Genomic DNA, 15,281 nt, shown 5'->3' with positions numbered 1-15,281 from the left:
AATGTTGGGGAGTCTTTCTGTCTCCTTGTTTGCAGAGACACTGCTCAAGGGGTCGTCAGTGGGAACTGTTGTATGTGTGGGCCGTGTATGGTTTCCACTAACTTGAACCAATCAATGAGCTTCCCTCTGAGGTTATGTATATGTATATACACACATACACACACACATATTTATATACTATGTATATATTTTATATGTAAATGACATATATTTCTATACTTCCCTATATATGTACAAATATATATATATATACACACACATATACAAATAGATACACATATGTATCTATTTGTGTACATTTTAGGTGTATTCTATATATTTATATAGATTTATTTCCTATATGTACATATATATACACACACACATATATATATGAAATGTGTCTTTTTAGGAAATAAATGTGTAGGACATATTTAAGTGAATAAATATATTTGTAAATATATGTATATGTATAGGAAACAAGTCTCATAACTGCAGAGAATCAGTCTAGATGTATATATGTATATGTCTGATTAAATATAGAGTATATACAAGCACATAGTATTTTCTAGATGTATTAAGAGATTGGCTTTATCTTGTGGGTACACTAGAAGCAGTTTGCCATGCGGCACACGGGTTTTGATAAGGCTGCCCAGGGAGATCAGGTCCTTATCTCCTTGTCGAAGGAGAGAGGTCCTACTGAGACTGGAAATTGTGGGATCAGAGAGCAATAGAATTGCCAGGTATGTCTCCACCTTGAAGCGGCAGGTGGGAAAAAGGCCTTTTTCTTTTAGTGATGCAGGGAGCATGCTAGTAAAATTCCCCCACCGTTATTGGGTGTGTGCGCGTGAGCATGTCTGCATTCATTCGTGGGAGCCGCACTCGTATGGGGGACCCAGACAAACGAGGAGAGAAGAAAGAAGCTGACGTGGGAAGCACATACCCGGTTTTGGCAAAGTTGGTCCAGTAGGTCATGACCACCGCGCTGAGCATGACATCATTCTTGGAGAAGTTACAGCTGAAGAGTTCAGTAGGGCCGATCATGGGGATCCCAAAGACATAGGGCACTTCATCGCCGTGGGCCGAGTCTGCCCAGCTGGGTTTCATTTCGCTTTGGCAGTGGTGGTAGAAGGCGTAGAAGTAGGTCGGAGAGCCGTACTGGGCGTGGAGGTCGGCCGTGGCCACGGCGGGGGCCACCCACTGGTGGTCTGTGAAGAGAGCCACCAGGGTTTTCCGCCGTGTCTCCGGGTTCTCCTTGTCGGCCCAGTCCGTGTACATGAATTTGATGGTCTCCCGCAACGTGTCTTTCCCCTCCGGGTAGCCATACAGGTTGTCCACAAAGTTGGACACGGAGAAGTCAAAGTCGTTGGGCGTCACGCCGTCCTCGTTGTCCACGATGCCGTCCACGAACTTCAAGCCTTCCCCCTGGTTGACGCCCAGCATGATGTCGTAGTTCAGGAACTCCCCCTGCTCCATCAGAATCTGAGGGTCGTCCGGGATGACGTCGCCGTCGATGACGGGGCCGAAGGAAATGTGGTACGTGGCGGGGGTGATCGTCTGCTGAATGAGTTCTTTGTAGTTCTTATTCCGAAGACATTCTACCATGTCGGTCGTATCCAGCATGTTGCAGCCAACCTTATCTGCCAATATCCGCGTGTACTTGGCAGGCTGGTAGTTCACCGCCCAGCTGGACAGGGCCGTGCCACTCTGGATGATGGCCTTCTGGAACAGACCTGCAGGTGCAAAGTTGCAGACATGCAAATGAAAACCCCAGAGACAGAAAAGCAGCTTTTACTTCGCAAAGAAGGCTCCGATTGTCTCGCGGGCATGTGAATTTCTGGATACAGTAGCATTCAGCTCTTTCAGGATTTTTTTCCTCATTTCCATCTCTTTCTCTTTCTCTCCCCCTTCCCCTCCCCCCACCCCGGCCCCGCCTGCTGGACGTCGGTTTTATGGGATGGTCTTCACGCACGCAGCACACACACGCACAGCGTTTACGGAAATGAAACTACATTTACAATGTGCAAATGTTGCTGCCGTGGTTTAGAAAGAAGAAAAAAAAAGTGCATTGCATGTATCAGTCCCTGGTTTCGTGTCATGTTGGCATTCCCATCCCCAGACGCTGTAAATAAAGCCCACAGACTTATCATCTCCTCCGTTCCTTAAAAACATGCTCTGTGCCAAGAAGACATCAAAGTGCATTTTGCCTCCCTGACTAAACCAGGTACCATTGCATTATGGGGAAAAAAAAACAAAAACAAAACAAACAAACAAACAAAAACACCCAAAACATCCACTGAAATCCATTTCAGAGTATAAATTCAGACACGTATTTCGAATTCCAGCGTGAATACAGTACCGGCGTGAAACTTTTACAACTAAAATAGTAATTAAATTAGCGATTCCTAAAAGAATGCTCGGTGGGATTGCCCAGCCAAAATGTATTTTTCTACAAATCACTGATCTCGGAATCACGTTAACTCAAAGCCCAGACCTTTCTGTCTTGTATTGTGCCACAAGTTAAAAAATGTCTGGTGAAAAGTGAAAAAAAAAAAAAATTGGACGGTTTGATGAGTAAACTTCTGTGTAGCTTACAAATTTCTATCAGATCCATCTAGTATATGAATGCCAGTAAGTAAAAAAAAAAAATTTTGTAAACCCTCTATTTTTCACTACTAAAGGACAAGAGATGATGGGGTATGAAATGATAGCATTCTCTTTCTTGTCTCTTCCTGACATTTTCTAGAATTCCAGCATGATGGAGCTCCGACGTCTCGGGAGTTTCTGGAGGAGTAATTCAGCTGGGCGCCTGGAAGGTCGTGCCCTGTAGAGTTTTAAGGTCATGCAAGCAATCAAGGGGAGAAAACATAATTGCAATCAGGAAGATAGGATTCTGGAGATTGGAGCATTGCCCAAGAGATCTTAAATGGATCTGGCTTTGCTCAATGCAACCTCAAAGTCATTTGGGGGCCAGTCTCCCAGAGCTGGTGATGTTCCCAGAGACGTACAGCTCTGGACGTGTGTGTTTAGCCCTCAAGATTCACGTGTGGGCACACGGGAAAGAAGCGATGTCAACGCTGGATCTATTGAAGACTTTCACAAGTTAAAATCATCCGGATGAGGAAAAATATTCCTGCAAGTTACCTTTTTTTTTCTTCCTATGACACTGATTGGCTTTGACAGATGGAGGTGTGTGTGTGTGTTTGTGTGTGCACGTGTGTGTGACATACAGAATACAATCCCGGATAACCCTTGAAAAATTGGATAAAGGAAAATGCTACCCGTCATTCAGACTAGAAAATACAAGTTAGGTCTGCAATTTAGGGTCATTGCGGCTCACTTGGCTGTTCCCCCGCGTCAACGTTCTATTTTATACGACTGAGCCCAACAAATGTACAGCTTTGATTGTGTTTCTCAGGGAACTGGACACCTGCTCCACAGTTTTTGGTGCTCATTAGTGTTCCTTAGAACACATGTACCTGTTCTTCATCACCTTCTTGTCTTTTCAACCTTGGAGCTTTTCCTTTGAGTCTTTGCTCTAATGCCATGGTGAGGGGCGCCTGGGTGGCTCATAGGGTTAAAGCCTCTGCCTTAGGCTCAGGTCATGATCCTAGGGTCCTGAGATCGAGCCCCGCATCGGGTTCTCTGCTCAGCAGGGAGCCTGCTTCCCCCCGCCCCCACACCTACGTGTGATCTCTGCCTGTCGAATCAATAATTAAAATCTTTAAAAAAAATTAGAATGCGATGGTGAACGTCTTCACGAAAACATCCTTTTTCATGCACGTGGTGACTGTTTTTTAGACGACATGGCTAGAAGTACAATTCTAAGGCTGACAGACTGGGTATTTCTATCTTGCTGGGTTGTTCTGAAAACCTGCTTTGCAGAACCCTGACCCAGGCACAGCCTTGCCACAGAACTCGCTCATTTCTGATAGCTCGATTTAAGTAATTGTGCTCTTTCTCCAATTACATTTGGTTTCTTGTGTTTATTATGGAAGCCGGTCCTGACTACTTGTTCACTCGAGATCTGGGATTCTATCCCTTGACAAATGGGAAAATCCCAATATTTTCTGAAATGCTGTAAGAATGGATATTATCAATGTCCCCTCCCATTATGCATTTTTTTTTCATTTTTGTAAAAACAAAGGGATGATACAAGTACGAGCCCCGGATTCGAGCTCTCCTTAGACGCTATGAAGTCACCTACAAGTCTGTCTGCTTTGATTTGACTGATGGTTGCTTATGGTCCCTGCACTGAGCATTTTATTGGCAAGTGAGTTCTGAATGTCCGTACTACGCTGAAAATCCACTTGTCACATTGGTGCCTGTGACCAGAGAAAATTTCTACTCGAGCTGAACGCTTATTTCCTAAGGAAAATTAAAGTGGCAAAACAGTTGGTCCGTAAAATACCAGCTAGGGGAGGCAATGGGGAATTTGCACAGATGATCCTGAATCCGTAAGGCAAGTCTATTCTGTACAGAAGACCAGGACTATCCTTTAGTCGTCCCCGATGTTTATTAGCCTTGGGGGAATGATGGGAATTCAAACGATGGTTTGAACTGGGGTCTGGGAAGCTTTGTTTCTTGCCGGGCTCTCTCATTGCTGTGTGATCCTAGGTGGGTTAACCAACCTCTCTGGGCTTCTGTTTCCTTTTTGTAAATGGTGGCTTTGGAGTAGATGAGCTTCAAGGTTCCCCTTCAGTGCTACAGTTTACCAATGGACATGAGGGAACCACCTTGAGTTAGGGTGGTTAGGTTTATTATTATTATTATTATTAAATCAATTTTTAAAAAATTGTTTTAAGTGGAGGGAGTAGCAGAGCAAGATGGAGGGGGAGACATGTAAGTAGGCTTCACGCCCAGCATGGAGCCCAATGCAGGGCTTGGATCACAGGACCCTGAGATCATGACCTGATCCGAGATCAAAAGTCAGGCACTTAACGGACTGTGCCATCCGGGTGTCCCAGACCAGTGACTTAAAAAAAAAAAAAATAAATAAATAATAATAAAAAAAAATCCCATGGGTACGAGCCCCATTGCTTACCAAATGAACAAATCTGCAACCCTTACCCATATCCCTGTTTCTCTTCTGTATTACCTTTCCCAAGTTGAGAGGAGAAGTTGACTGAATTTAACGTTGACCGAAATGATAAAATTTAAAGTTGACCGAGTCAAGTCGGAAAGGCAAAAGCAAAGGCATTGGTCTTTCAGAAAGACCCATTTTGTCCCAAGTGTTGCAACTGGCATCTGATAATGTAACTGAGATGACAAAATATGGTTCCCAAGGAAAGAAAGAAAGTTAGAAGAATGGGGGTGCCTCTGGCTCAGGTCATGATCCCGGGGTCCTGGGATCGAGTACCGCATAGGGCTCTGTGCTCATGGGGAAGTTTGTTTCTCTCTCTGTCTCTCACTATCTCTCAGATAAATAAATAAAATCTATAAAATAAAAAGAGGAAGAGGAAGGAGAAGAAGGAGGAGGAGGAGAGGGAGAAGGAGGATGGGAGCTCTCGAGAGTGAGCTTCTAGAACTAAACAAGTTGGAGATTTTCAGCTGCACGAGAGACAAAGGGTCCCTGAGATATGCACTCCGTGTGTGTTCCTGGCTCAGCCCTGGGGGTCGTGCACCAGCTCGGGGATGCCCTTATTACCTTCTGAATAGTGTGACAAAGTCAACAGACTGACGCAAGAGGCTCCCGCCCCGGAGCCAAAGATGGTCACTCGCTTGGGGTCGCCACCGAAGGCCCCAACGTTCTCCTCAATCCACCGTAGCGCCTGGATCTGATCCAGGAGCCCGTAGTTGCCTTTGGCTGCCTGGTCGCCGGTACTTAAAAACCCTGCAAGAGAAAACAGGATCTTTTAGGTGGTCAACTATAAAAAGCACCTGGTCCTTGAAAAAAGCATCTCTGGTCCTTGAAAACGTATCGCATTCTTTGCGGGTCTCCCTCTAAGTGAGAAGCAACACTTGCACGGCAGGAAGGATGAGGCTATGGGAATCATTGTTGCGATGTTGACCCTATGATACAATGTGTCATCTGTGAGTGTGCACAGGGCTCACCTATCAGGCACCATCAGTCTAAAATGTCTATAACACCTGACCATACTAGAGACTATGGATTGGACCAGATTCAACTTATCACTCCTGTGCACATGCAGGTTGCAAAAGTGAGAAAGTCTCCTAAAAGGAGTTTTTCAGGGAAAATCCTAAAAGAAGTTTTCCAGGCTAAAAGAGGTTTTTTAGGAAAAATCAGCGTATGTGTTGGGCTGCTGGAATTTCTGTGTTGATGTTTAGGAGACTGAGCGTGTATATAAAAGCAACATAGGTCAACTTTTTCCCATTTAATTTCTTATTAATGTTTTCATTTCATTCCTTTTAATGCTTCAGTTTCGACTGAACGACAGGTATCATGAGATCCCAGTTTTAGTTAACGTGCACCTCTATCTTCCCCCTACAGAAAAAATTCAGACTCACACGCAGAAACACACAAGTCTTTAATCTTACCCAAATGACAACACATATATTCAAATCCCCCCGACTGTCCCTAAAACGGGACGAGCTGGTACGTTTTATTTCAAGAAGAAGGAAGATTCTGCAACTTGTGGGGCTAGATTCACTCAAGGCATCAAATTCTTAATTCCCCCTTAAAGTCTGCAAAAAAAGGCATTGATGGGAATAAAGGACCACATGGATGTCGGACTCCTTGCCTGTTCCACGTGGCACCAAGATCGTGACCTGGAAAAAAGGCTTCCCTCTGACGTTTGAAGTCGTTTTGTCCACAGACGCTCTCTTGCTGAAATTCAGATCGACGACTGTGAACCCCTGCCAACGTTATTTATTGTACGGACATTAACCCAACGTATATCCCTTTCTTTCTTGCATAAGCCTTCTGACCCTCCGCCCCCCAAAAGTGCAAGTCATAAAAATTATGTTTTAAGCATTTTAATGTGTTACGTGCCCCTGCCCCCAAGCCCTCAATGATGCGCGTTCCCTCTTCCCCCTGCATTTCCAGGGGCCAAGCCATTCCCCTCATTCCAATTAGTGCTGATTAAGTTCCTGTGACCACCTGCTGCAGTGCTGATGGGAGCCTGGATAGATTTGGACCCTAAAAGAACAGGTGTCAGAACCGAGGTCATCAAACCGCCCCCCCCCACCCGAAGCTGACAGCAAACTGAGGAGCTCTCAAGAGTGGGCCCGTAGAACCTAAAACAGAATAAGCAGAGGACGAAGGCTTTGTCCCGCCGAGGAAGTGAGGCTTCTTTGTTCCCCGGGCACCTGAGAAAAATGCACAGTGTGAGCTGGGCGGGTAACAGAAATGAATGGGTCCGGTTTCAAATAAAGCAACGGGAAGGCTTTTTTTGGGGGGGTGGGGTGGGGGTGGGGGGAGACCTTCTAAAATTGCCACGATCGGCCTCGCCATCTCTTTTATGTGCAGACAGACGCAAGATGGAACCTGCAAGGTTGTGCATTTAGGGCACGTCCCGCGGATCCAGGCTTCTGCGGCGTTCACAGGGACCGAGCTGAGATTAGCGGTGATTAGTGGGAACGTTCCGACGTTACCAGCCCCTCCCTCATTTAATTAGCAATTACTAATTAGCGTTTCATGCCAGTGAATGTTGCCTGGCTCTGGCATTCATCGTGCAACCTTTTACACAGTTTCTCATAAAATGCATTGCCCTCTGCTTGGGAGAAAAGCCCCTTTTCATGCAGCTTTATGTACGAAACTGGCTCCTAATGGCAGTTTGGGTGCCGTATAATAACCATAGACAAGCCTCTCTTTCCCCATTAAGGAAAGAGGTGATTAATTCCTAAAGGCTCTAGTAATTTTTTGGCACAACTGCTCTGTCTTTAACACATCCTTCCTCTGCTGCCTCTCTCCGCACACCCCCTCCCCGCCGTACCCCCTTGTCAACTCTCCCAGAATGACCTATTTGCTTATTTTGTTTCCGTGGAGCACGGCAAGGATTTGCAACATACGGTAAATCACCCGCCTTTATCAACTTGGAGCCCCGCCCGAGCAAAAACGTGTCTGTTGTAACCTCTCAAATGCCAGGCTAATTAATATTCTATACCCTGGCGAATCTGAGCTCTCCTAACAGTCTCCTATTGAAAGACTGGATCTTTGCGATTCTGAATTCCTTCCAAAAGTCCTGAGGGAAACAGCCCTCCATGCATCTCTAAACTTCAGCAAATGAACGTGGGTTTTTTTTTTTTTTTTTTTTTGAAGTTGGTGTTTCCATAGTTTCTTGCTTACAGAATCTTCATTTACTGCAACACCCAGGGACTTCCCCGCCCCCTTCTCTTGTAATTTAAACAACCCACAAGGCAGAGTTTCCATTGCAGGTATACAGTGAATGGGAACAATTTCATATTGTCTGTAAGACGGTATTCCTTCGCTGCTCCGACGGTGGAAATGCGGTGTTTGATATAATGCAGATAGGAGATGTATATGCATTTATTCCCGGGGAATTCTATGAACGTGAGGGCAGATAATCAATTTGGAAACAGCCAGGCACATCACCAAAGCGGAGCGCGGGTAGAAGCATCCTTACAAGTCTGTCCCACCGCGGAGGACTTAATTCCCCATATATGCAGCAGATGAATGAACAGAAGCAGCCCCTTGGCTGGCTAAAACCAGAGATTTTAAACAAATGGCTTCTTTCACTGACAAGCACTCTTGGCTACACCTCCTTGGAGCATTTCAGCTGACGAAACACTTGGTTTTGGAGATTTAAGGTCTCTGCAATGAAGGTTGTAAATCAGGCAGCTCCCCCCATCCCACCCCAACAATGCAACAATGGGAGAAAGATACAAAACAGACCCTCCAACTGAGACATGCTGACACTAGATTGATACCAAGTTTCATTCAAAGCCCTGGAAGGAGCAAGAAAATATACATTCACCCAAGAGACAGGCTCCCTTGGCCAGTGGTTGCTTTAAAATATGGTCCACGAGAAATGCCTGAACACCAGAAATCCCATTATCCCCCTGCCTTTGAATGGAATTCTACATCATGTAGAAACGAGGCACTGTATTTGGTATGCATGTTTGCATAAAAATTCTCCAATGAGAAGAGATGGAATTTATTTTAGGTCACATAAATGAGCCCAGAAAGAAATGTGTGATAAGAATTCAGGCAGAGGAATGAAGACAAAAATCAGCGAAATGCATGCAAATCTATCTTCTCTGATGTTTACAGGAATTCCTTCAGTGGGTGCCTCTGTTACAATGTGAAACTTAAGTTTTCTTGGTGGAATCATGCATGATTTGATGGAAGGGTCTATACCTATGGATGGGACGGACAGAAAGGAACATACTCCAATTCTGTAAGCCCAGTGGGGGGAAGCTCTTAAAATTTAGTGTCTCTATGTGTAGTTTTTAGTTTGCTTACAAATGACAGGAGTCATTTGATTACTGCATCTATGTCATAGAGGGTCAAAACGCATTTCCAACATCCAGAGAATAAATGGAAGATAATTATGAGGACAGATGATTTCTATGGCACAGGTTTCCAAACACAGGGCCCGTTAAGTCGTTAACGGGATTCCTTACATTAGTTCCAGAAAGTATATTCTATTTCTTGCACTGCAGTTGAGAACAAGGCTGCACGTGTTTTTAAAGTGCTTTAGTTGGAATTGTATTAACGGATACCCTAAAACCAAAATCATACTCTGGAAACAGAATACAAGATGATCCACACAGTTTTGTGTATTGCACAGTAGAGATTAAAACGTGAAGGTTCTTGTTTAATAAGATTGATGGTGATGAAATTCTGGCCATGGCCATTATGTCTGGGGCATGCTCCCCTCCGAGCCAACCTCGTTTCTCTGCTGGGTCTGCATCCCAGTGCCCGAGACAAGACATCCTGTTCACTTCTCCATCCTGGCTGCTTCCAACTCATGCCCATACCATGAAGATAACCCTAAGACCCTTTGATCCTGAAGGTCTATTTCTATTAAAATAAATACATCTTGATTTGATTGTCCAGAAGTAGCCATGCACCAAAAGATCAATACTTATTGATCGTAATTTTGAAAATAAGGGATGACAGCAATCTGGGCGTTCATGAATAAAAGATATGCTGCATGAATTCTGTTGGCTGGACCATATACTGCCTATGCGGAGAGGGTCTTCATTCGTGGAGACACAGTAACATGGGTAAGATCTCTCAAGGGAAATCAATGAACTGCTGAATCCTGGGTCCTAAGATCCCATGTGTATTAACATAATAAAGCGAGGTGTAAAATACAAACTCTGGAAGGAAATCCAACAATTATTAGTGCCCAATTCTGGGAATGTGGTTATAGGTGAATTTCGTACTGAATTCTAAATTAAGTTTACATATTTTCCCCCCAAATTGTAGCTGGCTCTTTAGCAATCACACAAACACTAGGTTACTTTTTTGACTGACCCCAGGATAAGGCTTGCATTTCTGTATCTCTTTGATTTTCTTGTTTTAAGATTTTATTTACTTATTACAGAGAGAGAGAGATAGCGAGAGAGGGAACACAAGCAGGGAGAGCTGGAGATGGAGAAGCAGGCTTCCTGCTGAAGAGGGAGCCCAACACGGGGCTCGAACCCAGGATACTTGGATCATGACCTGAGCCGAAGGCAGTTGTTTAACGACTGAGCCACCCAGGCACCCCCTGTATCTCTTGGGTTTTATACACAGTTGCCTGCTTCCACGATGCTCTGTAAAGGGCTGCTGTGAGCCTTGAAGCTGCCTGGTCCACACGGCCCAAACCTGCCTTCCTCCTGTAGACCTGGCCTTACTAATTTTTTGCTCATGGGGTATAGACCAACCCCATCTCCCCCAGCTCCAACCCCTTAAGAAGGAATTCAGTGGCCTTGCTTTCTTTCCCTCTACCCATGCATGTCCCTTCTCCAACGTTTCCTGATTGTCTCCAATCTCTCAGCTCTGTAAATTACTTTGAGCGGATTTCCACTATAGAACTTCCGACTCTTCTAGGACGGATACATGTGTGTCATTTAATAGCGGGTTACCACGTGTGCTGAGGTCAGAGTCAGCCACCTTGGGGCTGGAATCTGTAGGAACCCCTCGGGCATGTAGTTGAAGATGTCCAAGTCCCAGTTTTCTCACATGCAGAGTTGAGAGGAGGAGAGGAACTACCCCAGAGCATTGCCTGGGGAACGGAGTGGGGAAGGAGCCTTGTGCCTGGTGGACTCAGGGTGTGCTCTCACACACGCTCAGCGACTCTTCTGACTTCTGTGATGACCGACACGTGGCTACTAACCTGTTTCACCGACACACAGCAAGTACGGAGAGATGCCCTTTCAGTAAACGACGTTGAGTCCAGAGGGAAAATGGATTACTGGTCTACCTAGACTCTGACTTAGAGATGCAGATGATGGAGGACACTTCAATGCTGTCTGATTGCCTGTGCTGTGTAGGGAATGATTTGGTCTCAAGGTGAGGCATATGCATTTGTTGATTCTGTTTATTAAGTGTTCGGTATATGCTTAAAGGAAAATTAAACAAAATTTGCTTAAAGCAAATCAAACAAACAAAAAAAAAAAAAAGGAAAGAAAGAAAAAAGCAAAAAAAAAAAAAAGAAAGAAAAAGAAAACCCCAAACCACTCCATATTATAGCTTTCATCCATGCTGTGAATTACACAGATGTCATGGCCCCCACATTTATATGTACCCCTGATGACCCAAGCAATCAACTAAAAGTTGGGGAGAAATACAGTATTCAAGTAGATTTCCAATGATGTCTTGAAAGCTTACACTTCTTCTTCTTCTTCTTCTTCTTCTTTTTTTTTTTTTTTGCATTTGCATGTTTCTATTTGGTTTTAATAAGAATATGTTAGGACCACAGGTGACAGTTGCCACTCTAGTACTGAGCACAGCATTACGTACCACCTTGTGGAATCCCTATATTGTACTCACGACATTAATGCAACATTGTCAAATATATGTTGATTTAAAAAAAGAATATTTTAAAGCTGATTGGAATTGAAAGTCCTAGTTTTTCCATGAAAGTATATTTACGAAGCACAGAAGACACACATTTTGTCCCTATATGGTATTCAGAGCCCTATAGAGTGCATATAGGAGAAAAGACAATTTATACAATCCTATTTTTAACATAATTGTCATAATCTGTTCTAAAGTACATTAATTCAAAATATGCTCCTCTGTTTAGATATGGTTTTCTACCCTCAACTACAAACAAGGACGGTGTTGGACATGCTAGTGTTCATTGTGAGGCTTTACTGCTAGGTACTATCCAGGGGCAAACGAGAACTAATCTGTCCTGTTCTTATGTTTCCATAAGACAATCAGAATAACTGAATGTATAAGGACAAGGCATTCTTTTCCAACTCGATCAAAATCCAACATTGTCTCCTACTTCGCATCATCTTTTTTGTGCCCAGAAGTAACCCTAAGCTTTCCAACACTGGTTTTCTCTGGCAAACCTAGAGCACAGATATGGAAATTGTTCTAATTAAGAAAAATCAGTAAGATCTTAGATGCGACAGCACATGCATGAGTAACGATAAGCAAAAGAATATAAGAAAGAGCTAAAATCCCGACGGAAAAGTTTAGTTGCGGGAACAGAGAGGTTTTTGAAGATGATATTTTCTAGAACTGAGTGGCGGGAACTCATGCCTTTGGTTTAAGATTTGAAGTGCTCTCTGCTTTGTTACGTTCTCACTTATTATATATTACGTTCGTAACTTCTGAAATGTCAGTGTGTTTGCAGTTTTTGCTACTTTTCTTCCCAAAGATGACTAGCTCTATGCGCACAGCTCCCAAAATCTTGTTACCCACAACCACAACGCAGACGTGGGATGACTTTCCGGACTGTTTAAATTTGCATATAGGACCTGCAGTCATGGCTAATTTTCAGAGGTAGGAACGTAATTTAATCTCATGAGGCCATTTCACGGAGGGCTGGGGATGAGATCTTTGCAATTCTGGGTTCACTGACCAGGAGACACTCCTGATTTGTGAGCGGCGATGACATCCCACTCTACCTCGTACTGTACGAACATTTATTGTTATAATTGCCGTCATCGTTTTTGACAACTCTGTCCTGGTATGGCCCCTGAATATGGAGGGAAGGCTTTCCTGAGAAATTTAAAAGGCAGAAATGAAGATTTCTCATTGAAAAATAACAAACAAAAATATTAAACAGATCACGTAACAAAACAGGTATGAGTAAATTCAACTAAAAAAGAGGATAATTTTCTGCTCTTTTTTTTTTTTTTTTAAAGATGTTAAGTAATCTCTAAACCCAATGTAAGCCTCAAACTCACAACCTCTAGATGAAGATTGCCTGCTCTACTCACTGAGCCAGCCAGGTGCCCCAGTAACTCTCTGTCCTTGAAGATTAAACCTAATTTTGTACTGATTCTCCACTTAAGGAACGTTATCGCACCAAGCTTTGCTTAAACAAGGTAATTTTCCAGAGTTAAGAACATATGAGGTGTTCATAAGAGACAATGTCACAAAACAAACTGAGGGTGGCCGGGAGGGAGGGGGATAGGGAGAGGGCGGTGGGGTTATGGACATTAGGGAGGGTATGTGCTATGGTGAGTGCTGTGAAGTGTGTAAACCTGGTGATTCACAGACCTGTACCCCTGGGGCTAATAATACATTATGTCTTTATAATTTTTTTTAAAAGGACATATCAGGTGTTCCCTACACAGACAGCATGTGGAGACCATCTTGGGTCCCCTGAATTTTGACCATCACCCTCGGATTCAACCAAATATGATTAACCTTTCAATGGCCAAAAAGCACAAGCAAAACTAGAGTTGGAGTCACCTGCAGAAAAAGAATGGATCTTAAAATAATGAAGATGCAATGGAGATAAAACATTTAATAGACATACGGCATTAGTTCATTTAACTCAGGAAGTGCGGCTCCATTCACCAGATCGTCATGGGTGCCTACAAAATCCCCAGCACTCATTGTCCTTGTGGTGAAGATGTAACCAGCTAAACTGTACCTTCAACCACCTGAAACTCATGTCCTAACATCAGTAGATTGACAGCAAGCAAATACAAATTAAATGATGTAGTATATTAGTTCCCTATTATGGCTGTAAGAAATTACCACAAATCTGGGGACTTAATACCATATTCGTTCTTACCATACAGTTTTAGATGTTGAAATCCAGAGGCATAGCTAGATCAAAGATTGAAGGAGGGAGGGAGGGATAGACAGATGATGGATAGAAGGATGGGGTGGATGTTTGAGTGGATGGATGGATGGGTGGCTGCGTAGGTGGGTGGATGGATACATGGATGGATGGATGGATAGAAGGATAGAAAGAAAGATAGATGACAAATAGATACATAGATAATGGATAGAAGAATGGATGGAGGGAGGGAGAGAGGGAAGGTGGAAGAGAGTGTTGGTTGGGTGTCTGGCTGGCTGGCTGGATGTTTGAGTGGATGGATGTGTGGCTGGGTAGGTGGCTGAGTGGGTGGGTGGGTGGGTGGCTGGCTGAGTGGGTGGGTGGGTGGCTGGCTGGCTGGATGGATGGACGGACAGATTGATGGATGGATGGATAGATACAAAGATGATAGATAGTTAAAGAGAGGGATAGATGAAGGGATGGAGAGGGGGAGGGAGGGAGAAATGAGCCACAGATAGAAGGAAAGATACAATTATTGCAAAGGCTAAAGCATAGCATAGACTCATTTCATTACCATCACAACAGTTTCAAGGTTGCAAACCTGACAGACAAGGGCACAGAGTGCTAAAAATAGGGACTCTGAGGAAAATGTGCTCAACCCTTCTCCCAGATGCTTCTGCCCCATGACCATATGCTGTCTCTCATTATGTGACTCAGCTACGTTGAGAATGAACCACAGAGAAAGAGATGTCCCTGAGTATCTCCAGGTACAGGTGTCCTTTTGTCTCCTGAGCGCACTTGTTATGGACAACTCTGCGTCTGGCACTCTGTGTCCCGGGTGAGGTAGGACCATCCTCTCCCAGCCTCCATGGTACTTTGAGCCAGAACTGAGGGACAGATTCATTGGAACCACGCTGAATTCTCAGGAAGAATTGACATAATCCCAGACCATAGAAGTGGAATCTCTAGTGATACAACCCAGGGTTAGATTGTAAACATCAAACAGGATTCCTACTTGCATTTGGCAGATGTAGTCATCCAGGCTTGGCGTTTTAAGAGTAAACTGAACAGAACCAAGGTAGTGATTTTCTAGGTTCAAGAGCGTAGGCGGTCATTACATGCAATGGGCAGAGTCTCACGGAGCAAGGTCGTCTCAGGCTTTCACATACTTTTCTTAATATCATCAGTGAATTTGCC

The 15,281-nt window shown here is 44.0% G+C and overlaps 1 protein-coding gene across 2 annotated transcripts in view; it reads right to left on the bottom strand.

Moving 5' to 3' along the window:
- The window catches only part of NLGN4X (neuroligin 4 X-linked), a 221,559-nt gene that overhangs the window by 8,762 nt on the left and 197,516 nt on the right, over positions 1 to 15,281 (bottom strand). For both annotated transcript variants that reach the window (XM_032880232.1, XM_032880233.1), the window contains exons 3-4: positions 5,627 to 5,812; positions 923 to 1,712 (exon numbers count right to left, since the gene is read on the bottom strand). In XM_032880232.1, coding sequence (XP_032736123.1) covers positions 923 to 1,712; positions 5,627 to 5,812 — 976 coding nt within the window. The remainder of the gene's footprint in view (positions 1 to 922; positions 1,713 to 5,626; positions 5,813 to 15,281) is intronic.

The sequence above is a fragment of the Lontra canadensis genome, unplaced genomic scaffold (genome assembly GCF_010015895.1).
Source record: "Lontra canadensis isolate GAN:19392208 unplaced genomic scaffold, GSC_riverotter_1.0 scaffold68, whole genome shotgun sequence".
Taxonomy (NCBI): Eukaryota; Metazoa; Chordata; class Mammalia; order Carnivora; family Mustelidae; genus Lontra; species Lontra canadensis.
The sequence above is the reverse complement of the archived record's forward strand: the minus strand, read 5'-3'. Positions and strand labels throughout refer to the sequence as shown.